General features: G+C 41.1%; 1 protein-coding gene and 1 long non-coding RNA gene across 2 annotated transcripts in view; one reads left to right on the top strand and one right to left on the bottom strand.

The window, feature by feature from the left end:
• The window catches only part of Col25a1 (collagen type XXV alpha 1 chain), a 411,050-nt gene that overhangs the window by 339,207 nt on the left and 44,069 nt on the right, over nt 1-27,774 (top strand). Inside the window, exons 16-23 of the mRNA XM_021157594.2 lie at nt 1,385-1,417; nt 1,801-1,836; nt 7,209-7,253; nt 18,825-18,887; nt 21,640-21,708; nt 22,528-22,572; nt 24,579-24,623; nt 25,668-25,745. Coding sequence (XP_021013253.1) covers nt 1,385-1,417; nt 1,801-1,836; nt 7,209-7,253; nt 18,825-18,887; nt 21,640-21,708; nt 22,528-22,572; nt 24,579-24,623; nt 25,668-25,745 — 414 coding nt within the window. The remainder of the gene's footprint in view (nt 1-1,384; nt 1,418-1,800; nt 1,837-7,208; nt 7,254-18,824; nt 18,888-21,639; nt 21,709-22,527; nt 22,573-24,578; nt 24,624-25,667; nt 25,746-27,774) is intronic.
• The window catches only part of LOC115030590 (uncharacterized), a 129,525-nt gene continuing 109,789 nt past the window's right edge, over nt 8,039-27,774 (bottom strand). The window contains exon 3 of the long non-coding RNA XR_003836171.2: nt 8,039-13,104. This is a non-coding gene — a long non-coding RNA (uncharacterized LOC115030590). The remainder of the gene's footprint in view (nt 13,105-27,774) is intronic.

Genomic DNA, 27,774 nt, shown 5'->3' with positions numbered 1-27,774 from the left:
AGCACACAGGGCCCTGAGGCCTCTCTCTGGCTGTCTGTCTGTCTGTCAAAGAAATTGATGAGCAGTTTCTGGATTCTAGAGCAAGGGAACCGAACCCTGGGGCTGCCTGAGTATCTGTGCAGATGAGGAAACGGAGGTCTCCCCTCCTCTTTTCGTTTTCTTGATAGTCACAAATAGCCAAGTCCCCTCCTTTTCTTTCTCCTTCTTGCATGTTCGTAGGATGGAGAGGACTCAAATGAGGTTGACAATCAAGGCCCTTTGCTGCCTCATTTACAAACTAGTAACAGTCTCCTCTCCTCCCCACACTCCTGTCTGCACTGGTCCTATCCCTTACAATAGTGTGCTTCTAGGAGTGGCCTCATCCTGCACGAAACCTGCTGGAATCTTTTTTAAAACCAGATTCCTCTTGAGTAGCCGTTCCTTTACCCACCTCTGTGTCAGAACTAACAACTAACTAAAAACCTTAAAGGTTTTTAAAAGAGATGAACCTTTTGGAACCTATTAACGTAGCAGATCACCGCCTTCCACCAACCTCAGACAGCAGCTGAGGCCTTTAGAAAGCTTCCCCCATCTGGCTGTAACCACCTCTCTGATGTACCCATCGGTGTATTTTAAATTTGCCTTGATTTATGGCTTTCCTTGTTCTGAAAAACCATAACGTTTCATGAAACTGCTTCCACATTGGAACATGAAATTTGGGGTACCCTAAGTCTGTATCCCTGGGCGTGGCCACTCAAAATGGCTCCAGAATGAACTATCTCTTAATCTCTTTAAAAAGTTAAAAGTCAGATTCTCTCTCAAGACTCTTTTAGCCCCTCCAAAACTCCCATTGCCCACAAGTCATCCATCACCCTGTGCCTTCCTGATGACCGAGTTACGGTGCGAGGACAGGAAATCAGGAAAAGGCATGTTCATGCTTCACGGTGGAAACAAGGTCGTCTGCAGCATGGCTTTTGCCACTCGGCATCATTAACCCTTTGACTTCACCTGTTGAACCTTGACCTTCCAAAGACCAAGAAAGGGCAGGAACTCCCTGTAAATGATAGCCAGTGACATTAATAAATCCCAGAAGCTGAGAAAATGGAAAGTTTCGAGTCCCTAAATTCATTACTTCAGAAGATATTTTTAGCATCCTATTAAGGAAATAGCTCGATGCTTGTATAGTTTTATTTATTTCAAGGAATATAGATTTTTGTGGCTTGTATTCAAAGTAACCCCATGATTTTAGGCAGGTCACAGTTTCTCTTACATGCCAGTAACCATGTAATGGCCTGGCCCATTAGTCATAGAGTTCCTCTGAGCATCCAAGTGGGTAACGGCTGCCTAATGGATTTGTGTCATTTCTCAGTACTCATGGCATAACCTCTCATGGGTTTCATTCTAGGGTGACCCTGGATCATCTGCTGCAGGAATTAAGGTAACTATAGCCTTGCATATGTTTGTACCACAGATATCATGGTTTTGACTTAATGAGTCTCTTTTTTCTTCATTTTACCACCATTAGTGGTAACAGTTCTGGCCCAATTCTCTGGCAATAGCTTCCAGACACAACAGGGAAATCCCAGGCTGCCTTAATCGGAGGGCTTACCTTCTCTCCCATATTTCCTTGGTTTCCGAGTACCAGGCAAGCTCATGGCAATTTCCATATGTATAGTGTGGTGGACAGTAGGAAAATGATGTTCACAAATACACATAATCAAGTAGGAGGTTGGATCATTACTGCAGAACTGCCCAAAAGCCCAGTAGTTTTCAATTTTTCTTCTAAGACTGCACGTTTCATATTTGGTTTTCTTTGGCCAGGGGGAACCTGGAGAATCTGGCCGTCCGGGGCAGAAGGTAATGTCTCTCTATCTTTGGTATGTTCTTTGCATCTCTCTATGACCAGTGTTTCACATCGTTGTCATCTGATAATGAAGTGTTTATTGCACAATGGTGCAGTTTTTGTGCTTTGCAACATGTTACTGGTTGCTCTCCATTTTAAATGATCTTGATGCCAAGCATAGCCAAGTATGAAAACAAACTCTGTATGTATTCAACTGTCTGAAACAAACAAATCTCGACTGAGTTGGAATACCAGCTGGTTGTCTTGCATGCTTAAAGGTAATCTGCATGTTTCTGTCTCTTCACGAGAAGAAATGAGTGTGCACTAAACCGTCTCAATGGAGAATGCTGAACAGTTCTTCCTCCTCCTCTTTCCATTGCTGATGCTTTCCTGCTGACTCGTGTGTGACTCTAACCTGTGCCATCAATGTTGCCTTATGGAAACTAAATTCATCTAAGGAACTAAATGTTAATTAGCAACATGAGCCATACCAGTTTCACTAACCAAGCTGTGGATACATTAAATCCATCATTTGTGCTTCTGCACTGAATATGTTTATACTTATTCTTCTATCTGAGTCTGAGGCAAGAAACAAATGTTAGCAGTACCTCAGCTGAGCAGCTAGGTCTCAATTCTCAGTATAGCCAAATCTCTCCTAACAGACAAAAGAAGATGTGAAGTCCACGAGATAAATTCCCTAAAACCATGGCCTTTCCTTTGTGGAGTGGTAGCTGATGTTATAGATAGGATATGAACTGGGACATAGGATGCACCTCATTAGTGGAGAGAGAAAGACAGCAAAGCCTATGGCAGTGGTTTGGAACCTAACGTTGAGAGTCTGCTGTATCAGTTGGTGTTCTTGAAGTCGTGGAGAGAACTTTCATTTAAGAACTTGAAGTAATTTTTAAGAAGGTTTTCATATTTCTTAAACATTTCTCTAATTTAATACTTTCTTCCTCTTAAAACTGAGAACCTCGGAGTTTTGATTCATCAGCTCAACTCCAGGCGAGCCTGAGAGTCCAACACACCTCTGCAACTCTTACTATCCTGGTCAATCTTTTGATCTTCAGTTTCCAAGTTTACTTCAAGAATCCATACCGAATATTTTTAATGAATGAGCTAAAATAACGCCCATCCTCCTCTTCCTAGCTAATCTACAGCAATACAACTTAGCTCCCTTTGCTAGTAGCAGATATACACAGCCAATCACACAGGTTACTCTTCAATGTGTTTTGGTGAAATGTTTCAAATACATTTTGGGGATGAGCCTCAGGTGCCACAATGTTCTTTCCATGGCTCCTGTCAGTGGCAATAGCCTTCCACAAACACGCCCAGCCTTGCCTCTTAGGCTGATTTTTCTTTTTGAGAAACTGCTTAAACTTTTCAGTACATATGATTTTCTCTTCTTCCTCCTCCTCCTCCTCCTCCTCTTCTTCTTCCTCCTCCTCCTCCTCCTCCAGGATGGTCACAGACAAGGATGAATATCTGCACATGCTAATTTTTCCCCTTCACAGACTTTTTCATGCGTATCATAGCAGACAGCCCCCTCTGACCTTTCAAAAAAGAAAATGTTGGAATTACTAATGATAGAGGTCCATGGTCTACTTTGTTTGAGAAAAAGCAACTGATGTTTTCAAATAATATGATTAGGGGATTCCATAGTCTTTAGATAGTAAAGATGTGGCTTACTTTTCTCCAAGATTGTGCTTTTCTTTAAAATAAATGTCACCAGGAGCCAGGCTAGATGGAATATGCCTCTACCCCAGCACTTGCAGCAGGAAGACGTGGCATTCAATGCCCACCTGCCTTATTTAGAGAGAGCCTGAGTCAAAGGAAGGGAGGGGCTGGTGAGATGGCTCAGAGGGTAGAGGTGCTTCTGCCAACATTGAGGGCCTGAGCTGGATCCCAGAACCCACGTGGTAGAAGAGAAACGAATCGTGCAAGAGTTGTCCTCTGGCTTACACACAGACACACACACACACACACACACACACACACGAATAAATAAATAGGCAATTTTTTAAGTAAAGGAGATGAGTACACCTTCAAAGAATCTCTAAAACACAAGCCAAAGCAAGCCTCGGTAGCCTTGTGTAAGCTCCCCTATCTCCACTGTACAGGAACCAAATTGGCCTTAGTTGCTTGAAAAATATTGTATTATTATAGTTATTTATAAAAATAAGTTAGATTTATTCTGGACATTTACAGCTAGCAGGCAGAAATGCTGGATTCTCTTTGCATTCTATCAAAAAATAGATTTAAATTACATTGAAAGGAGCTTTTCATCTGGGTTGATAGTGACTCGAAACAAAAACTACCCTTTTATTAATGTGTAGCTCAGATTCTGACCTCCCTGGTCCACTCTCACCTTCTCACTGTTGTATGGCTGCCTCTGTCTAGTATCAGGTTTTGGTAATAATTCCCTGAACATTGAAAACAGAGGATTTCCATGTTGGCTGCTTAGAGCCAAAAGCAGCAAACGGACCCTAGTGTACTGTCAGTCCTCGATATCACCCAAGGCATTTTTATACCATAGCAGGGTTGGGCTGTGGTGGTCAAGGGCACACTAGTTCCCACATTTAGGGGTGTTCCCAGAAAAGTATAAAATAGAACACGGCCCAAGCGGAGGGTTGAGCCTTGCACTGAGATCCCGCCCAGTGTCCGTCTAGAATCATTGTGAAGGATTCGGTCCCTCCCACTGTTCCTCTTGCAGCTTCAGCAGTAATGTGTGTGGTTGGCATGTGAGTTAGGGTTACACGCTGGCTTGTCAGGTGTCTGTAGATCTGTAAGGTAGGAATTATGTTTCACCACACAGCTCTTCCCAACCTTTCTTTTGTACACTGAAGAAGTATATCACTTGATTCTACATCAGAAGGGGCCCTTACCAACAAGCTATGTGTACTCAGGACCGCTCCAACAGAGCCCCAGGTGTAAGAAGCTTTCAGGCTGGAGAACGAAGACTTAAAGAGGAAAAATAATACAATCAGAAATATAATTAAGGGCGGTGGTGGCGCACGCCTTTAATCCCAGCACTTGGGAGGCAGAGGCAGGCGGATTTCTGAGTTCGAGGCCAGCCTGGTCTACAGAGTGAGTTCCAGGACAGCCAGGGCTATACAGAGAAACCCTGTCTCGAAGGAAAAAAAAAAAAAGAAAGAAAGAAATATAAATAAAACAACCTGACTCTTAATTAAGACTCAGGTCTAACCCCTCGTCTGAGCCATGGCATAGACACGGAAGGCAAAGTTAACTAAGACACTTTCTCATAGTTGGTAGCTAAGCTTTCTGGAATGTAAAGATAATAAAAAATTCTTTAGAAAGAAATGTCTTACTAAAAATGTGAGGTGTTCTATACAGGCAACATTAATGATGATACCATCTTTATTATGTTAGCTAAAAGCAGGAATTAAATACAAACATGGAAAGATGAATGTCTCCAACATTCAACACGTAAGAATAACCACATGCATAACAAATATACATACATACTGTAGAGCGTCTGTCATTTCACATTTCGTTATCTTACGTGTTATTCTCCAAAGTTTATGCATTTTTTTCTCATTAGAAAACATTTTGTGTGTTAAGCATGTATACGTGGGCATATAAACTATGCAAAGTGGCTGTGCAGTTCTTTTAAGTTAGTAGAGAAAGGAGTGGTAGAGATTCTTACTGGAAAATAATATTATAGCCTATTTATTTCCACACATGCTTCAGATGAGATATCATCATAAGAGTTTGGGAAGACTTTTTAATAAAATCTCAAGTGTTATTGGTTGTATATTCTTTGCAGTTTACTGTTTTCAAAAACCTCATACTCTTTTAAAGCAAAAGATAACTTCAGTAAAATATGTGAGCAAGCCCATTCTGTTAGGTCCTCTTAATGTGACTGGATAAAGGGTAAATGAGAAAAGCAATATATTGTGTTGTATCTATGTGAAGTTTAATATTCCTAGACACATGGTCTTGAGATGGAATGATAAGCAAGTTTGTATTTCTTTCTTCTCTAGTTCAATTTCACTGAAGTCTTATTTATAATGCACACTCCTGCAGAGTGCTTTTTCTTTTGCATTCCTGAAATACCTTTAAGAAGCACCAAAAGAGCCACCACCTCCCCATTTTGTCTCATCGCTCAGCTTCAGAAAATATCTAAAGGCTTAATATTATAACACCAGAACGAATTCTAGCTCCTCCTAGTCTGAAAGTGCTGACAGTAGCGATGGAAGATCCAGTTGTTCTGAGTGGGTTTTCTTGTGTCACAGATTATTCAAGGTCCAGCAAAATGGCTCAGCAGTCAAAGTGCTTGGCCAGCCAGGCCTTATAACCAGAACTGGACCCTCAGAATCCCTACAAATGTAAAGGAGCAAACCAAACCCTCAGAAGTGTCCTGCGACCTTCACACCATGTGAGCTGTGGCAGGCAAGCACCCAAGCACAGTGATAAAAACATAATTAACTAAAAATTAAAGACTATGGAAGCATTTAGGCTACAAATTATGCCTCCTCCCACCACGACTCCTGGGTCCTCTCTAGAAATGGTTCCCATCTCTCTGACTGACCATAACAAAACTCTGTGGTTATTTACCTTCAGTGGCACTTCCACAGAAAATAGATAACATTTCAAGACAAATATTGTTTTTTTTTTCCTGATTCCTTTATTCTCTCATAGTTCACTTCATGAGGATTTTTAAGCACTGTAACCGCTTGTGCTTAAAATAAACATAGCCAATTCTGTGAAAATGAGAAGGTTTAGCCTGTCTCCAGTGTGCCTACCCAGGGTGTACCACTTAATCTCTGACCTGTATTCGGGAACAGCTGCATGGAACCATTAGCCCAGCACTGCTAAGCTGGGTCACTGTAACCCAGCAATTGTCAGGAATATAGGCTGGAGCCAAGAATATTCTTAACTGTTTATTTGTCTTCTCATCCTTCAGGAATGGAAAGGAACTCTTACTATGCTTTTAAGTGAGCAACCTGCTTCATGTGTACGGTTTTCCTATGGCCATCTGCTCCTCCAACAGCCTCTCCGTTATCTATGCGGGAAGGGCCCTGGAATCGGCTGCATTATTGAAGCAAGCGGCTCCGATAAATTGTTGGCCAAAGGAGTAGTCAATTTAGTCTCTCCTCCTTCCATTCCTCTCCCATGCCATCTGATAGAGATGCCACTGGGCAGTGAACTGCAGGAAGAGGCAGGTGCCCGAAATATCTGCCAAGTGCCCAGAGTTGAGAGTGAACTGAGCTGGGTAATCTAATCAAGCTAATTACTCCAGTGCAGTCCTTGTGTATATTTCCCTTTGCAGAAGCTCTTCCTCTGGGACATTTGCCATGTTTTTCTCTGATAACTGTGACTGCGTAAATGTCGCTCTATAATGCTATGTGATTTTCCTGTGTAGGGTGAACCAGGGCTGCCTGGGCTGCCTGGACTTCCGGGGATAAAGGTAAATACTCCACTGACAGACTTCCTAGAACTATAATTACGAGGCAACTACATTGGAGGAAAATAGAAAGAAGAGTGAATACAGGTTGCTAACAAGTCTCAAGTTGTTTTAATTGATTGACTTTTTAATTGAAAATTGAATGTGGGTGTTTAAAGTTGGCCTTTGCCATCTAGACTGTATATGTCACTGCTGGCTCTATCATGCACGCCCCTGAGATGAAAGTAAGTTGTATTTCAAGTGAAGTCATGCAAGGTCTTTAAAGTCGAGAAGGGATCTCTCTTTACCTTTAACTGTTGACTTGATTTCTAAGAACCTATCAAGTTCTTAGCATCCCTATAATTCACTCAGGCAACCACATATCTGCTTCTCCATTAGAGTAACGCCTCTAAGATGCCATGCCTCCACCCCATCAGTCACACCCACTGAGAAACAGAAACCACACTGTCAAAGTGTTTTAAGTCAGTACATGTGCTTTCCACCTAAACTCTGTGTACCTGTTCACATAATTGCTTAAGGTTCAGGATTAAAACATTGTTTTCAGATTTAATTTTTCAATTACTTAATTAATTAACATCCCGATATCCAGTCCTCTCTCTCCTCCCAGTGCCCCCTCTCACAGCTCCTCCCTCCATCCCCCCTGCCTTCTCCTCCGAGAAGGGGGAGCCCCACCACTACCACCACCACCACCATTTATCACCCACCCTGGCACATCAGGTACTTCAGGACTAAGCCACTTAAAATATTAAATAATTTTTTAAATTTTTAAAGACTTTTCCCAGGGCAACCATGAGACTTACTGTCCTATTCCCCTAGCTATAACTATTCCTTTAGAATCAATTCCATATAAATATTACTCAGAAGTGGCAGGGAAGCAATACAAGCACATTTTTCTGTTCTTCAGTTCTGTGTGCTATTTTATAGTGTGTTAAATGAAGTTAGTCTGATTGACAGTCCTATGGTATTTATAATACTTATAGGTGATATATACACAGAAAAACTATACCTTCTAGGTTGGCACTCAGAAATTCTGGTTCCAGTATTTTGTTAGCTTTTCCTAGATTACTATAAAAAGTTCAGGTTGTTTTAAATAGATGCTTCAGTCTGACTCTTGGATAGAGAATGCACTCTAAGAAATGTTTGCTGACGAGTCACAGTCACTTGCTGCTTGGCAAGAATAACATCCTAAGTTGATATGAAAGTTCCTATTACAGGGCTAATTTATGACCATTCCTTAGTAACTTCCATGCATTAAAAAAATGACAGCTCTTTCTAAGTGACAAGATCATCATCTTTGAAATGATTTAAGGTCATGCTTCTTGGGTGTTAATTAGAACCTGGTGGCATTACAAATCATAATGAAGACTTTTGAGGCAAAGGACATTAGAAGGACAGAAAAGTCCCTACAGCAAGAGTGTTGGCTTGTCAGGGTGCAGCCAGGGGCTCTGACATCCACTTGTCCCTTCTCCTGGGCTTTAGACACCTTGGTCAAAAAGAAAGCATTATTTTTCCAAAGTGCAATGCAGATAAATACATACAAAGATGTGAATGCTTTCAGTAGCTACCATATTTGTTACCCTTGGCTTGCTTCAATGTTAAATGTCTACACTGACACTTGGCCTGTCCCTAGTCACCCATGGACCTTTATAGAAGATCATGGACTCTCAAGATGGGAGGGTTCATTGTAACTTGCCACCTCCAATAAGGGCTTGAGTTCCCACAGCCTGAGAAAGTGCTGGTAATACTTTGTCAAGGTGGTGTGGCTCTGACAGACACTGCCCTCCTGTCCCTGACAAGTGACTGCTCTGGCAGTGAACCTGTCACTTGACAAAAGCTAGTATTCTCTAGAGATGCCTCTCTGTGTAATGGGAAGGACACACTTGGGCCACAGTCTGCTGTTTGAGATCAGTCATTAGCTCTATTTTTTGGCTTAACAAGATTTATCTTCTCGCTTTAGTTCAAGTGAAAGATAAGCTTTCATTATAATGTAGCAAGCACTAAATGTGAGCAAATAACTTTAGAGAAAAAGACAATGTAAGAGCATATTAAGGTAGTCAGTATTCACGGTATGTTGTTCATCAAAGTAGACTTAAAGTTTTTGTGATGTCACTTCATTAACTTGGGACTCTCTTTACTAGTTGAACTTGCATCGTTCTGCTAAGGTGGCAAACCATACAAAACCGTTCATTCTCATTTCATAGTTTAAGTTAACAGGATTGAAAATTAAAACCCTTACATGTGACTATAGGACGTGTGGTAACTAAAACATCAATCTCGATCTTAGGCCTATGTGTTCCTTTTATGCTTTGGAAATATTTCCCACCGTGTCCTCCATGACTGCCACTAGCAGAGAGGACATGCATATGCCATCTGTTGCGTCTAAGACGCTGAGGAAGCCATCCATTACATACCACGAGAGCTTTGGTTCAACACCTGTTGCTCTCGGGGAATTAGCTGGAAACTTAATGAGCGCCCACATGCCTGCCACAGCTCTCAGGGACAGGAACCAAGTGCCTAAGCTACAGGCACCAGACTCATCTCGCTATCACCTCAGTGTCCCGCTCTGAGAAAGGTGCTAATACTGCAGGCATACATAAGGGAAGTCACTAAGACCAGGCATGACTTCATCTCCAACTGCTCGTGAGCTTCCTGCAGTTATTTGAAAGTCCTCTCACCATGTGGAAGGCATTTGGAATTCCTATTTCATGCATTCATGGTTCATATAGTGTCAAGATGTTCAACTGGGAAAATTAAATTATGTACAATGTACCATGCAGAAATTGATCTTCTGGAATAAGATTTGAGCTTAGAAAATTAGTTTTATGAACAAGCTTTCAAAAATTGCTGGAGTTTTTTTTTCCCCTCAAGTATCTTCATGGATAAAAATGATTGGGCCTACCTTTTCTGATATCAGATAAGGAGGCAATATTCTAAGTTATTTTTGAAAATCTTATTCTTGAAACTCGTCTTGAAAAATACATTGTTAATGTATTCTTGTGGTTGCACATCCCTCATAAATAGACAACATTGACCAGAAACCCTAGAGCAAAGCAAATCAAAGCCTTTACTGGTGCTGTGACTCAAGGCAAGCCTTGTAATTTCTCTGTGCTTCAGTTTTCTCATGAGAGCCAACAGTGACCATAGCACCGAGGTCTATAAGAATGGAATGAATGAATGAATGAATGGATGGATGTGTGCATAGCTCCTGAAATGTCTCTAGCACAGACCAAGTGGCTGTTGTTGCTCTTTCTCTTATGACAGCTCAGAATATTGGAAATGTTACTTACACAGCCATTCAATATAGTATTTCCTCATGTAAATAATTTTAACCTGTAGAAAATACACCGAGTTATACTCTATATAGATAAACATGATGGATCCTCCTTAAGGGGGATGAAGGAATGAAACCATTGAAGCACTAAGATCACCGTCCTCCCTACCACCTAAGTGTGTTCTGGAAGCAAAAGGCAGGCATGTGCAATGTCTTGAGGATATGAGGTATCACCGTGAACATTCTCCTTCCTGAGTGTTCACAGGAAAAGCAAAAAGACAAGTTGACACGTCCCAGGTCTGTTACCTCACTCAGAATGCTTGTTTTCAGCTCTATCCATTTACCTGACAATTTCACAAATTTTTTTTTCTTGATGGCTAGATAATTTTCCACTGGGTAGATATACCACATTTTCATTGTCCATCATCTGTTGGTGGACATCTAGACTGTTTCCAGTTCCTGGCTATTGCGAATGGAACAGCAGTGGGTGTGGATGAGCAAGTGTCACTGCAGTGAGATGCCAAGCCCTTTGGATAAATGCCTACGAGTGGTAGAGCTGGATCACATACCAAATTTATTTCCAGCTTTTTGAACACACTCCACACTGATTTCCACAATGGTGGCACCAGTTTGCACTCCCACCAGCAGTGAATAAGTGTCCCCCAGGGATTCCCTCTACCCATGACAACATTTGTTATCCCTTGGTTTTGGTTTTCTTTTCATCTTGGCCGTTCTGACTAGGGTAAGATAAAAATCTCCAAAAGTAGTTTTAATTTACATTTCTATTACATAGCTAAGAATGTTGAAAAGTTTAAAAACTAAGTCTCAGTCATCTGTATTTCTTTTGAGAACTCTGTTTAGTTCCATGCCCCCATTTTTAATTGGGTTGTTTGTCTTCTTAATGTTTAAGGGTTTTGTTTTGCTTTAGTTCTTTGTATGTTCTACCCATTAACCCTCTGGCAGATGTATTGGTGGTCAGGATTTTTTCTCCTTCTGTTGGCTGCCTCATTCAAATAATGGTTTGCCATACAGATACTATTTAAGTTTCCAGGAGGTCCCTTGTCAGTGGTTGGTCTTAATGCCTGCACCATCAGGATCCTGGTCAGATTTTCCTTTTCTGTGCCTCTAAGAAAGTGTAGTCCCTGCTTTCTGAGCAGAAATCCGACTCAGGATATCAGGAATTTGATCCATTTGGAGTTGAATTTTATGACTATAAGAACTGACTGAATTTCATTCTTCTACATGTAGGTATCAGTTTGAGTGGCAGTATTTGTCTAGTTGTTGAAGATGCTGTCTCTTGTGCAATGTGTAATATTGGCCTCTTTTCCAAAAAAAAAAAAAAAAAAATCAGGTGACTGTAGGAGTCTGGGTTTATGTGTGGATCCTTAGTTCCATTCCATTAACCAGTATATTTGTTTTGATGCTAACACCATACTGTTTTTTTATTACTGTAGCTCTATAGTAAAATGTAAAATCTGGTGCACTGATACCTCAGCAGGGTTGGTTGTTGTTGTTGTTGTTGAAGATTATTTTGACTATCCTGGATCTTTTATATTTCCACATGAAAATTAAGATATTTTACAGTACCTATGAGAAATTGAATTGAAATTATGATGCAAACTTTATTGAATCTATAGATTGCTGATTGTAGGATGGTCATTTTGATAACACTAATCTTACCAACCCATGAGCATGGGCTGTCTTTCCATCTTCTGGTACCTTCTTCTACTTTCTTTTTTCAGTCTTGAAGTTGCCATTGTACAAGTCTTCGTTTTCCTTGATTAGCTGTATTCCAAGGCAGTTCTGAGGCTCCTGGGAGTGGCATTCTTTCCTGACTTCCTCTTCAGTATGTTTTTCATTGTATATAGGAAGGCTGCTGGAGTTCCTGAGTTGATTTTGTATCCTACGACTGTTCTGAACTGTCTTGCCTAACCCAAGACATTTTTCACAGATTTTCAATGCTTGCTTTTATCTTTCCAAAGATAAAAGCAGTTTACCATATCTAGAAGTCAAGTTTTAAGTAGACAGGGAAGCTATATTACAGCAGGTACTACATGAAGTACTACAGAAAAAGCTGTTTGAGCAGCAACCATGGTTTCAAGGTTCACCTTTCCGTGAAGCTTAATGCTTTTACTCTGGCTTTCACATCAGTGAGAATCTGACAATCGGATCAAGAACGTAAAAAAGGCAGAAGGGTTTAAGGTGGTGAAAAAACCTACCTCACATCATAGGAAGTCCCCCTTGACCTAGAAGCAGTTTTCAGGGGACAGAGACATTGGCTTGGCATTTTCAATGTTAAGTGCCAGCCTAGTGCTCTCTGAGTAACAAAGGTTTCTTCAGAAGCTGATGGGGATGAATGAAGTGCAACCCTCAGAAACAACAGCACATCTCAAAACTGACAAAGATAAATGCAGGGATGTAAGAGTAATTCATAGAAGAAAGGGAATAAGACGTCCTTGGTGGATGGGTCACACTGTGTCATTGTTGTTGTGACTACTTCCTGCTTGCACAGAAGATGTGAGGAACTCGAGGCCCATCAGGAAACTCATAATGAAAAGCAGCCATGCCCTTCATGATGCAAGTCTGTTAAGACCAAAACAAAATAATACAAAACAAAATCAAAATGACAGGTTTGAGAAATCAGTGTTTTAGGAGCAAACTTCACTTTTATTTTATTTTAGTCTCTTCAATAGTTTTAGAAATCAGTTACTACCAAAGCTTGCTGCCTAGCAGTTCTTAGTATAACAAATGTTATTGCTGTAATTCTCAAAAGTAGGTATCATGCTGACTTGAATTCTAATTAGCCTTTAAGCAAGAAGAACACTGTATGGCTAATGCATTCTGTGTCAGGACACATTAATCAACATTATTGGGGATGCTTTTAGCACCCAGGCACATCAGCACACATTTTTCAAACCCCGTTATACTATTTTTGGGGACAATGAAATCAGATCTGTTCAGGAATCATAAATATCAGGGAAACATGACTTGGTCTAGAGAGAGTTTTTAGACAGGTTAAGAAAATGATATATTTTACTTCTCTAATTGATAATGACTTATAAAAATAAAGTAAATAGTAGTAAATGAAAAACCAGATACTTTTCTGGGAGTGAGAACTAATCAGTTAGGACTTTCTGGCCACCACTCTGCCTAACAGATGGTATGTTCTGGAAGTCTATATGGAAACATCTGGCAAGCCATTTCTGTGTAAATGAAACTGCCTCTCTGTCTCTCTATATCTCTTTTTCTCTCTCTTTATCTCTCATCCTTCCTTTTTTCATTGGTCTAATGACCCCTGCTCAGGATTTGTTGGTTCCTCTCACCTTTATGAAGGCTATCCTAATGACCATTGTAGAAGGTAGGGTGTGGCCATCAGAAATATGTCCCTGCCATTTATTAGAAAGTCATTAAGATTTTATTATGGAATTCTAAGTCTTCGTGAACTCTTTAGCCATCACTAGATTTCAGAAAAGCCATGTTCCTAAAAATCTGCCAGCTTTGCTTCATGTTTTTGTAATATAGATGGGCAGTGGTTGTTGGACATAGTTGCTGTCATGATTGGTGGACATGACTGGAGTGGTTGTTGCTCTTGTGGTTGGAAGACATGGTTGTAGTGGTTGTTGTCATGGTTGGGTTGTTGTCATGGTAGATGGACATGATTGTAGTGGTTGTTTTTCTTATGGTTGATGGATACAATTGTAGTGGTTGTTGCTCTCGTGGTTGGTGAGCATGACTGTAGTAGCTACTATGGTTGCTTTCTCTGTTTCCCTTTAGCTTTTGTGCAGGAGACTTCATGTTTGAGTTGCTATCACAGTGAGGTATTTGGGGTGGTTGTTTTTCATAGGAAATAGGTAATAGTGGAAGAAACTGACTGCAAACAAAAAATATATCCTACTCAAAACAAAGACACATTTTATTCATTGTTAATTAAATTGCATGTTGTATGAAATAAAATCCAATTTTGCCTAATACGACCAGGAAAAAAAATGTACGAAAGGTAACATTGATGTAGAGGGTTTTCCCCACTAAAATCTCTTTAATGTCTGGCTTAAAAGACTACAACTATATTCTCATCAACATTTCAACAATTTCTAAATCTGTTGTTTGTGGTTAAGTATTTTCTACACCTCAGATAGGTAACTGGACAAAGAAAAGTTATAGTAGTTTCTTCAGATAGAATTGCTGATGTTCTTTGATATAACCTCCAAGCTCCATAAGTGGCTGTGTCTAAAAGGTTAGCCCTCATACAGACTCTGAAGCCACATCGCTGAGATGCTGAAGGACAAAAGCAAACAGTCTAACCCTTAAGCCCTCTTCAGCAGTCTAAAGCCAGGATTTCCCCAGTACATTTCCTGAACTACTACTGTAAGCCCAGGAGACAAGAAAGGTTAAGAACCCAAGATCCAAGCGGGGGTCTTCATGCCCTGTCTATATCAGTAATCATCTCTGAAGTCTGAGAGAGGAGACCACTAAGTACCTCCTTTCCACCCCATCATGAGATGAGCAAGATGGAACCATGGCCCTAAAGTTATGGAGCGCTCTCAGAGGAGACAGACACCGATTTGCCATCCTATAGCTAGATATGTTGAGATTTGCCTTGAAAACATCAGAATATGGCACGTGTTAAGATATCTGTATGTGACTGGTGCTCCGTTTTGGAGTCATGATCATGAGCAACTAATGATACTAAAAGCCTTTCAGACCATGTAAGATCAATAGTACTAAAATTACTGACACTGTTAAGTCTGTTATTGGGTATATCTCTTGAAATTAAGTAATTTTATCCTGAACATTCCATTTCAAAATTTTAATATGTTTTTTAAAGGAAGGGAAAGGCCTTTATCCAGCTGCTGAGATAGCAATGCCCTAGTCATATTAGCCTTACACATTTGTGAATAATGCAATTGCATGCCTGACTATTTTGTAAGCTAAACACTAACTCAAATAAGGAATGAGTTTCTGCAACTTTTGCCCTGTCTTCTTTTTTATTTGTGTGGTTTAACAAAGCTTCCATTTGATTGGCTAAAGAGATCATTTTATTTTTTGCCTGAAAATGTGTTAAGCATTCAAGTTTACAAACATCCAACCTCTACATTACAGTTTCATGAACATAAGAACATGACCAGTGACACTAAATTGCTCTTGAAAGTAGCAAGAAGATACATATTCAGATATATTATAGCATATAATATTTCTATCAGTAAGATACTATTACTTTATTAAAAGCATTTTACTTAAGCCGGGCGTGGTGGCGCACGCCTTTAGTCCCAGCACTCGGGAGGCAGAGGCAGGTGGATTTCTGAGTTCGAGGCCAGCCTGGTCTACAAAGTGAGTTCCAGGACAGCCAGGGCTATACAGAGAAACCCTGTCTCGAAAAACCAAAAAAAAAAAAAAAAAAAAAAAAAAAAGCATTTTACTTATCCCCTGTCTTAGTCAGGGTTTCTATTCCTGCACAAACATCATGACCAAGAAGCAAGTTGGGGAGGAAAGGGTTTATTTAGCTTACTCTTCCACATTGCTATTCATCACCAAAGAAAGTCAGAACTGGAACTCGAGCAGGTCAGAAAGCAGGAGCTGATTCAGAGGCCATGGAAGGATGTTCTTTACTGGCTTGCTTCTCCTGGCTTGCTCAGCCTGCTCTCTTATAGAACCCAAGACTACCAGCCCAGAGATGGTCCCACCCACAAGGGGCCCTTCCCCCTTGATCACTAATTGAGAAAATGCCTTACAGTTGGATCTCATGGAGGCATTTCTTCAACTGAAGCTCCTTTCTCTGTGATAACTCCAGCTGTGTCAAGTTGACACAAAACTAGCCAGTACATCCCCCATATAGTATTTTTGTTTATGAATTAACAAATTATTTTTCTAAAGGTTGAATTATTCATGAATGACTTCACTGAATTAAACTCAGATTTTTATTTTGAAATATTAAGAGGTATGTCAAAATATTTGCCAAGGATTTCCCTTCCATTAGGTGGAAGACTATGGGACCAAGTAGAATAGGAGCTACAGGAAATAGCCTTAGCATCAACCTCAACCAGTAGGTCCAACCCTTACCTTCCTGTTCTCTGAGTGCCCAAGTCAGAGGAAATCTGTGAATGATGTGTCACCTAAAATGTTTTGTTGTGATGACACCCTTTTGTTCCCAACTACTTACTATATATATAGTATGTTTGAAAAATTCAGTTGTTTGAAACATAGATTCAGACATTTTAACATATCCAACAAACTCACTCTCTGTCTTCTGCTTAACTCCAAGTTCCATGAAACGAGGCTCAGTGACAGTTATCTTAGAGGGAAATCAATTGTACCAGTAATTCTTCCAGAAATAGTACAAGCTTTAAAAAAACAGGAAATATGGAAATAGAACCATTATGGGTTTTGCTTTAAAGTTTGGATATGTATTTTATATTTTAAGCAATTTTGTTTCCCTCGACTAGTTAAAAAAGAAAATAAATTTTATGGATAATCAAGACAATGTAGACACCAGTTCAGATTTGGGTTGGTTTTTGGGTTTTGGTTTGGTTTTGTTTGCCTCCAATGTCACAGACTTTAGGACCAATCCTGCAAGATTAGCTTCATTTCAGTTGCAAGTAGGAAATTCTGGGGTGACCTGGATTATCTGCACCTTTTCTGATATGGCTATGAATTTAGGGCAATGATTCTCAGCCTTCCTAATGCTGTAACCCTCTAATCCTCAGGTTGTGGTGACCTCAAAACACAAAGTTATTTTCATTGCTGCTTCTTAACTGTAGTTTTGCTACTGTTGTGAATGGTCATATAAATATCTGATATGTGACCCCTGTGAAGGGGGCTGTTGAGCTCTCAAAGGGGTCACAACCCACATAGAGAATCACTAATTTAGGAGTTCTCAGTACACCCATTTTAGGAATTGGCTCAAATGAGTCGTGGTTCAGGAAAACACTGTGCTATGCTTGCTGTTATAGTTTATTATAAAGGCAAAAAAAAAAAAAAAAAAAAGAATGACCTGGTGAATAGGGCACTGTCTAGAAGATCACTAGCCACAAAAGCCTCTGTCCTTGTGGATCTGAATGCCCTACCCTCCTGGCACATAACTCTTGGAAGGGCTGCACTAGCCCTGTCAGTTAAGGGTTCCTGCATGACTGATGTAATCACTACTGTCTAGTGATTGAATCCCATATCCAGCCACCTGCCCCTCTCCTAGATTAAGAGATAGAACAGAATTCCATTTTTCTAGCCATCAGATTGGTTCCTTACTGTTTGATAATATCTAAGGTGCTCCCTTCGAGTCTCAGCATTTGCACCAATTCGGGGTGGTTAGAAGAGACTAGTTACAATCAACAAAGGCCATCCTTTACCATTCCTGTAACCCAGAGGGATCTAAGGTTTAGAAGCTCTATTCCAAGACCTGGGTACCATTTATTGTGCCACAGATGAATTTCCTCCAGGTAGCAGAGATAATGATTGAGAGGTATGGCAAAAAAGGGGATTTTTTTTCCTTTCATACTGAACATTACGAAATCGCTCCCCTGCCTATATCTTTTGTTTCAGTTCTGTAACGTTACCTACCACTTTATCCTAAAAAAGAAAACAGTTAAGTTGGCTTACAGTCAGCAAAAGACAAGAGTTTAAGCCAAGCATAGCAGGTGGCCTCTGGCTCTGAGTCCCTGAGGAGACTGCAATGGATGAGGAATCCAGGGCTGTGTTCTCTTTAGAAGGCTCTAAGGGGAGGGAGCATTCACTACCATGTTCCCTCACAAGGTTCCTGGCCAACCTCAGTCCTTAGACTGTGGCAGCTCCATCGGGAGACTCAAAGCAGAGCAGTTTGCTCCCCTCAAAACAAGTGACCCAAGTGGGAAACTACAGGCAAGATCCTCCCCAAATAGAAGCCATTCTGAACAGCTTAGACTCAGATGTGATGTCCCTTCACTCCCAGGATATTTTATTCAGTATATTTACATAGTGAGTTTATACTTGACTCAAAGGGAAAAGATTTCACAAGGCTATGAATTCATGAATGGTATCTTAGAAGATCTTCCACATCCGCCCAAACACAATAGGTCTTAATGTGATGAGTGGCAAGCAACACCAGGCAACAGATGAGAGAAGAAATTATCATAAACACACTTATCCAGTGACCTTGTCACTTTCTTTCATGTCTCTGGAGCTTTGCCCTGAATGTCCACTGATGAGCATCTTATAGTGAGTAGTTTGATCTCAGCCAGAGCAGTTGCATACAAACAAGGAAATGACATCGAAGTAGGAAAACGGAGTGTACCGTCTGATGAATAATGCCTTTGTATGCCATCCTTTCTTTTAAGGGAGAACCAGGCTTCATTGGTCCTCAAGGAGAGCCAGGGTTACCAGGGCTACCAGGAACAAAAGTAAGTGGACAGTTATTCCCTTTACCTTCCTGTGAAAATTGGGTCATCTCTGTCAAAAGAAAGGTGAAATGACTCTGCTATTTAGGTGACCAGATATTTCTGCCTTCGAAACGAGGCAGCCTGATCCACCCAGGCAGGCAATTGGAAGTTATATCCAGGAAGCTTTAGGAACCACTATGGGTGGGTGGAATATAGTAGCTGTTAAAGATTGCCCTCTAGATTCCTCAGTAAGCGTTGTGATGCCGCTGGCTTCCCAGCTACCCGGAAAGGTAACTAAGCAGAAAGGAGGGCTGGAGGTGGCCATAGCCTACTCTTCGTCATCCATCTTATGATACATTTGTAAACTGGGCACTAATCCCATCCCCATGGATGTTACAGAGATGTCTAAACGCTTCATTCCACAAGGATCTACCCTGAGTGGTGTTTTCAGAAGTATTCTATAATGAAAACCATCTCTTAGTGTTCTCTTTGGCAACCATAAAGAGGACCCTGAAAGCAAAAGCTGTATGCTACTGCCACGCAAAAAGAATGCAGTGCTGCAGATAATGTCAGGCCCAGAGTTCTTGCTCTATCTACCCAGAAGATCTAAAAAGATAGGACTCGGATGACGGCGCTGTGCTCATGACAGACTCATGAATCAAAGGGACAAAGTGACATCAACGTATAGTCATTTATTTTTGAACCACGGCAGAGTCTGCCTCGGTGAGTTCTGCACTCACCAGAAATAAACCAGGGATGATGTCCAATAGTTAAGGAACTGTGTCATGGTCTATTCAGTCAGACTAGTCCTCATGTCTGCTTTGGTCAAGTGAAAATAACTCTAATCCTAGGGAGTAGAAACTGTTCATTGCCTAAGGGGACTGGAACTCAGTAGGATTTTGCAATGGTTGATTTCCAAAGAAATCACACTTTCACATAATGAGCTATCAGGCCCATTAGCAAAATATGGAAATTTTCTGTTTAAGCCTGAACAGATCCACACAAGACAGACCTTTCTTAGAGAGAAAATAAATTGTCTGTTGATAAGAAAATGGTTGGATTTTTTCTTCTTTTTTTCTTTTTTTTTTTTCTTTTTTGAGCTTGGAGCTTTAAAGCCAGGAGAGGAGAGAAGGTAGCCAGGCAGAGAAGTATACCACCACAGGAGGAGAGGAAGTTCCAGCAGGAAAGCCATTGTGATCTCCTGCAGATTTTTGCTATACAGCAGAAGGTAGAAGAAACCCAGCTGGTAGAGATACTTACCCCTAAATGCCCTTTCGATAGATAGCAGCTATACCATTCCATAGCTCTCGTGAGAGGGATATCCAGTCCTAGAGCCATGAAGTTGGCAGTAATTGCTGTTATAAAGGAACTCAGCATGATTCTAAAGAGCAGATACTTTACTCTGAAGCTCAAAGAGAAGGAAGGGATGTGATATACCTGTGTAGTATTTCTACAAGCCAGTTCATGCATAGAGAGCCATTTTCAGCAATATTCTAAACGTAATTGTTAGCTGAATTGCCTGTCTTAACAAGAGTTGGATCCTAAAGGAAAATCTGCAATTTGAACATCTATTGCGACCCAACGATGGCCTTTTACAATTTTTATACATGGTCTGGATTTGTACCCCTAACAATAGATCTAAAAATAAACAAAGATTGTATCTCTAACTTGTAGGGCAGTGAAGACAGATTCTAAGGAAGAAAAACTAATAGCATCTAGATATCTGTAGTAGGGATGGCGTGTCCCCAAGGACTGTCCCTTTGCCTTTGTCTAAGCTACATCTGCCTAGAAAACTTAACTTTCTGTCAGAGTATAAGAAAACAAGGTATCATAGTACAAAGCATGGAACTTCACCACTGTGCTAAACATTCTGCTAGATTTACTTAAAATTTGCTACAGAATGTAAAATTGTCCACTTTACAATAATAATAATATAATAAATTAATAATAGACCATAGTGATACCCTTTAAAAGTCATTACATTTATTCACATAGCTGCATTTAATAAACTATTATTTTCTTGATTAAAGAATGGAGATTATAAGGAAGGCTTGCATTATTACTTGAGTTCTAGAGACACAGAAGGAACATCAATGAGTGAATGGGTGGGTGGGTCAGTGGCTAGGTAGGTAAACATGTATGTACTTACATATATATATAAACATAGACATGGTTAGGGAGGAGGTTTATTAGGGGAATTGACTCTTGTGGTTATAGAGGCAAAAATGTCCCACATAAGCCAGCTATCCACAAGCTAGAAGGATGCTAGGAATGTGGTTCTACCCTGGCCTGAAGGTTTCAGAATCCTGGAAGCTGATACTGAAACTCCAAGGCAGCAGGTAAAGGTCTGGGATGCAGTGCCTGGTGCTAATCTTGCCATTGGGGCAGAAGACTGCAGTGTGGTGTCATGGGCAGGAAAGGGAGCTACATAGGGAGAGATGGCTTGACTGTCTTCTGCCTTTTATTCTATCCATCCAGAGCCAACTATTTTAAGGGTAAGCCCCTCCCACTCACTCCACTAACCGACGTGCAGTCTCCTCCTAGAAACAATAAGAATGTTTCAGCAGCTCCATAGGTGCTCGCTGGCCCAATCAAGATGGCACCAAAAATGAACATTCTCAGGTCGGTTTGTGCACATAGAGGGATCAGTCATCTTCAGAGATTAACATAGCACCAGGGCACTGTGGATAAGCAGCGGCTGTCTGTTAACCTTGGTTTTAGTGAACTCCTGTATTCTTTGGCTGCTATTTATCTATCTTGTGATTTGTGACAGGGTGATCGTGGGGAGGCGGGGCCTCCTGGAAGAGGTGAACGAGGAGATCCTGGAGCCCCAGGGCCAAAGGTCAGTCACTCTTATCCTGGCAGAGAGCGTTCATTGGTCTGGGAATACATGCCTCTTGCTCTCGAACAGGCAGCTAACTCTTCAGCAGATATAAAACCAACCCAAATCGTAAACACCTCATTGGGATGCACACTGGTGGCTAGTGATTTTGCAGTTCAACTTTTCTTGTTTACACCATGAAGCTCAGTGAAGAAATTTAATAACATCTCTGGATGTAAATGGACAGGTGCTGTCATGTTATACATTATCGCTCAATGGGTGGTACAGCCGGCTGAGAAAAAAAAAAAACAAAAACAAAAACAACAAAAAAAAAAAAAAACCAAAAACCTCTTTGCCGGATGCTGTGTTCATTTCCATGGTAACTTGATGGCCTGTAACACCTTGAAAATATTACAGCCAAGGTTTTATTTGCCTATGCAATCTTTATTTATCTAAACATTATGCAAACTAACGTGGTCACACCCTAGTCTAATAGCCAGCCCCTCCTGGAGACAAAGTGGATGGTGTAGTCTCTGAAGAAAAAGAAATCTATGCATATAAGCCCTGCTGAGACTCATACAAGTCACTCACATCACAGAGCTCTCCCCAGCCTACTGAAGGAAAACTGTCCCCAAAGTCATAATGGATAGAGGTTGACAGAGACCAGGGAGTGAGCCCCTGCTATGGTGATACGTATACTGTATATCATTATAACCAACCCTATGCAGCACTGTGTTGGGCAGGGCAGGTAAAGTGTGTCCATGTCTCCTCTTGATTCTGAGCCACTGTTCTTACCTTCCCTGTCCTTCTTTCTCTCATCTGCATACTCTCTTACAATAGGGGAAACAAGGTGAATCAGGAGCTAGAGGCCCGAAGGGGTCAAAGGTCAGTAACCAGTACCCATTTTGATGTGACTGTGGGCCTTCGAGATCTGTGTCTTTCGCCTTTTCCACCAAGAGTCCTGTTGTGGATAAAAACCTTTTCTTTGGGAATTTATAGTTAGTTTGTCCCTGTGATTGTATCACAAGACACTTGGCTTTTTTTTCTTTGTTTTTGTCTGATCTTATCCTTTAGACAATTCTTTTTCTTAACCTGAGTGTGTGTGTGTATGTGTGTGTGTTGTGCTGTGTGCCACAAGACACATGTGGAAGTCAGAGGAGAACCTGTGGGAATCACTTCTTTCCCTCCATGTCCTGGGATCTAGGAATGAAATTCTGGTAGTCAGGCTCAATGGCAAGTGCCTTTACCTGCTGAGCCATTCGCTAGCCCCCTTCAGACTATTCTTTAAGAGAGGATATATAGCATGTTTCTTGAGAATAGCTTATTTGGAAAAATAAATGATTTATATAACGTATGCTCTTAATTTTCACTTCCTATCTTTGTGACAGATGTTCATGTTATACTTTAGTTTGTTACCTAACTCCATTCAGAGAGGTAAAAATGTCACCCTAGGACCAGGAACAGGGCTCAGTCAGTAAGATGGCTTCCTGTACATGTGAGGCTCTGACTTTGAATCCCCAGAACCCCCAAAACAGCTGAAGCATCTGTAATCCCTGCACTCCTGCAAGAAGATAGGGGGAAAGACAGGGGACTTCCCAGAAGCTAGCCTGGCTCATACCATGGAAAAATACCAAAGAGACCCTGTTTCAAATTAGGTGGAAGACGGGCACAGACACCCATGGTTGTGCACTGACCTGCATACACTCACTGTGACTCAGTGCAGGCACATGCAGACTCATTAAATAATAATAGAAATAAAATATCACCACCAATAGTAGTGATCCCTTTGTCATGGTGCGTATAAATAACATGTATACTGTTGCTTAGAATGCTTTTTTTTAATTTTTAATATTTTTATTACATATTTTCCTCAATTACATTTCCAATGCTATCCCAAAAGTCCCCCATAGCGCCCCCCCCCACTTCCCTACCCACCCATTCCCATAGAATGCTTAATAACCAAGAAAAATAGAAAAATGGGACTAGAGATTAGAGATTGTTGGTTCCCTAGAGATTAGAGCCTGTTAACTGCTAATGGCCTGTGTTAGTAGTAAAACCTGCATAGGAAAAAATTATAACTGCACAGTCCCCTTATCTTCAGTGGCCTTTGTCTACAGACAGGAAGATGCTTTGCATTTCATATAGAAAGGGGCTCTAATTGTAAACTATTAAAACCTTTACATAGACCCAGATTTAAGTGTCTTCTATTAGTTGCGCATTAGACTTCTCATCACTTGGAGAGTTAGACTATTCTTGGTAGCTCTGTAGGTGGGGTTATGACACTGTAAATAAAACCCCAGAGATGATTTCTTACTGCTTTGAAGGAGAAAAAGAAAGGAGGCAGAGAGAGAAAAAGAAGAAGGAGAGAGGGGACATAAAGGAAGCCTGGCCAATCTATCTGGTCTATCTGGATGCTCTCGCCTTTAGCACTGAGTGTTAAAATAGCTACAGGTCGACCTCTGTCATCAGAGGGAGGTCTAGCCTCTGACCTTACAGTCCTGTGCTCCCTAGAATGAGCTCTCTATTCCTTCCTGTCCCAACTTTCTCTACTTTTCTTCTCTGGGGATAGATGCCACGTTGGCTGGTCACTTTTCCCATTACTCATACTCCTTCAGAGGAAAGCAGCCGTGCTCAGCCTAAAATAAAGGTCACCATGGAAATCACTCACATTGCTTTTGCCCATCCCACCTGGCCAGAGAGTACATATCCAGTCCGATTGCTCCAAGATACCCTGCTGTCTGAGGAGGGTTGAGAAGATGGTGGTGGTTGCTTTATATGTGTGCAGTTCATGTTTAAAGTGTGGTAACAAACGACTCTTTGTATGCGATCGATTTCTACATCCGTGGTCCTCCACCTAATTTACTGTTTTGTTTTTTGTTTTGTGGCCAAAGGGTGATCGTGGAGACAAAGGAGATTCTGGCGCTCTGGGGCCACGGGTGAGTGTTTTCTTGTCTAGATTCAGATTCAGAGGCATGTCGGTGTGATTTTGTGAACCGCACCTGAACAGACACTACACAATAAAAGCATTAGTGGTAGACCCTGATTGTTCCAGCGTGACGACATCCTTGCTATTTGTTTTGTTATCCAGGAGCAGGTACTATAGCAATCTTACCAAACAATACACTTCATTCTGGAAAAAAAAAAAAAGTAGAAATCCTTCTACAACCCAGCTAATAAGACTTCCATTTTTCAGTTAAGAAAATAGTCCATGTATTCACACTCCTTAGGAAAGTCAGGGAATTAGGATATGGCTCGTGGAAGTTCTGTAGAAGCTGTGTTAGGTAGAATAAAAGTCTGGAGGTGTAGAGAGATGTGTGCTCTTCAATAGTCTTGAATGGGGGTGTGTATTTGTGGATCAATAATATTCTTTTTTGTTTTCCATTTCCTTTAATTTTGGATAAATTGGGACATATGAAATAATAACAGTCCTATGGGGAGGCCAAGCATTTCCTACAGCACTGTTCAGCATTGCTCTCTTCTTTTTTTTTTTTTTTAGGTTTTTCGAGACAGGGTTTCTCTGTATAGCCCTGGCTGTCCTGGCACTCACTTTGTAGACCAGGCTGGCCTCGAACTCAGAAATCCACCTGCCTCTGCCTCCCGAGTGCTGGGATTAAAGGCGTGCGCCACCACACCCGGCCATTGCTCTCTTCTTAAGGAATGAGGAAGTGACCCATGGCACATGGATGAGAGGAAGGGGGATTAGGCGTTATCTTAATAAATACAGAGACAGCCAATAATAATTTCCAAGATGCAAAGTTTAACTTGTGCCTTGGAATCAGTTTCACATCCACCATAGACAGGTAGTTATAACTGGTCCCTCTCCTTTACAATATGAATGAAATTTAAATGCAATTATTATTCTGAAATACACCTATGTCTTAGTAAGGAAATAACAGTTGGGGGAGGGAGCCTCAAGCTACTCCACTTTTACCTCCATCTTGTATTCTAGGCTAACACCCACATCTTTCTCCTGGTTTCAGGGTCCACCTGGACAAAAGGGAGACCCAGGAGCCACAGAGATCATAGACTACAATGGCAACCTCCACGAGGCCTTACAGGCAAGTGACTCTAAGACGCACGAAGAATGACAAACACAGATAAGGGTGTTGGTTTTCTGTTGCTGTGCTAAAACACCAGGCCCAACCACAACTTATAAAAGAGGTTATTTTAGCTTATGGTTCCAGAAGGCTAGAGTTTATAATGGCAGTAAGGTGTGGCATCAGGCACAGAAAGCTGAGAGCTCACATCTTCTGTGGAAAACATGAAGCAAAGACTAAACCAGAAGTAGGGTGAGGCTTTTAATTCTCAAACCCTAACCCCAGTGATGTGCTTCCTCCAGCTGTATCACCTGTGTCACCTCCCCAAACATTACCACCAACTGGGGACTGAGTGTTCAAATATCCAAGCCTATGGGGACATTCTCCCTCAACCCACAGCTGGCCCACGTAGCTCATCACTGAATTCTCTGTCCACCACTTCCTTGAAGCACATCTACTCCCTCCCAAGCCTACCTGTCTCCTTCCCCAGGAGTCCTTAATTTGTACCATCTTAAATCCCTGCTTTTGTTTCCCTTTTACTTTTAAATATTCCTAGACTTTACCAAGTATAAACATTGTGTTCGTTTAGGCAAATGTTTGCTTCCTTACTCAAAGAGGGAATTTTACAAGGTTGAGCAGGAGCCGAACTGCATCCGTTGAATTCAGGTTTCATCTGTCTGGCTTACCACAGATGTGACCTGGCCCGTTCTTTGGCTTTTGTGTGCATCTATTTCTCCATATTTGAAATGAAGATACGAGCTGTGAATAGCTCATTGAGTTATTGGGGAGCAAATTACTAAAGATGTGTCACACACTTAAGAAGCCACCTCTTGGTCTTCGGTGTGCTTCTATGGCTACCATTCCCTTTATTTCTTTTCATTCAGTGAAAAAGAGTGGCTTGCTCTCCTTCCCTTGCTTCTTATTCATGCTTTCTGTTTTACACATGTCCATTATACTGGCTGTCACCCAATACTGACCTTTGGGTAAAGTCCGTAATTGTCATCGCCCTCAACCTTCCTGTGACACTTCTTCCAACTCACCATCCTTTCAAAACTCTTTTTGCTCTATCTGGCTTTCTGCTCTCACTTCTTTCCTTCTCTTGCTCTAGTGAAGCTGTTCTCTTTCGGTATTCCACACATTTTATCCACCCTGACTTTTGCTAGCCTGAAGTCTCTGATCTTTCCTTAGGTACAACAGCTATCCCTCTGTGTAGTCGTGGCAAGCTGTTCCCTGCAGTTCTGCCGTTTCTGGGGTCTCATGGCCATGATTTCCCTACTGACTTGCACAAATACAGCCTGTTCTGCTGGGCGCTTTCCCCACCAAGTACATGGCTCACCTTATCAACTAATGACTAGAGACTCTTGATACCATTTGTCTTCCTCTTGCTGAAGGTAGATGGTTTAGAAGCCTCTTACAGCTGTTCTTGAAATCTGTCCTAGCAGAAGCTTTCTCAAAGCGCATCCCCACACACCCAACCTGTTCATCCCCAAATACTGGTCCACAGGCTGTTTACCATCTCTAACACTAGACCAATCCTGTGACCAATTCTGCCTCCCTGGTGTCTCCTTGCCCTTCTGATCTAACCTGTGAATGCCTCTAAGGCTGATTTTTTTTTTCATAAGCTGCCATTACTTTTATTACTGTAATTTGCTAAAATCTCTTCATGAGTCCTTATTGCCTACTGGACCAAGACCAAATAACTCCATCTGACATCATTTAAGGTTCTACCCTGCTCTATTTTCTTCCAGGATATTTTTTTCCCATGACGTGGTCATTTTTATCATATCTCCACAAATCTCTTTTGCCTAGGTTCATTCATTACTTTTCCTGTCTTTTATCCTTGAATCTGATCCATAAATTCACTGCTGTCACCAGCTGGGTTCTTCCTCTAAGTCCATACAGTGCAAGTCAGGCTCCAATATTGTGACATATGATTACTCTCTAATCACATAATCGGTTTTGGTTTTTTAAATACCATGTTCTACGTTTCTTGGTGACAGAAAATAAGCCCTATGTTTATATTTCCTGGGCTTGTAAATGTGCAGTGAGC

Source organism: Mus caroli, unplaced genomic scaffold (genome assembly GCF_978045245.1).
Source record: "Mus caroli unplaced genomic scaffold, Mus_caroli_1 scaffold_3, whole genome shotgun sequence".
Lineage (NCBI taxonomy): Eukaryota > Metazoa > Chordata > Mammalia > Rodentia > Muridae > Mus > Mus caroli.
The sequence above is the reverse complement of the archived record's forward strand: the minus strand, read 5'-3'. Positions and strand labels throughout refer to the sequence as shown.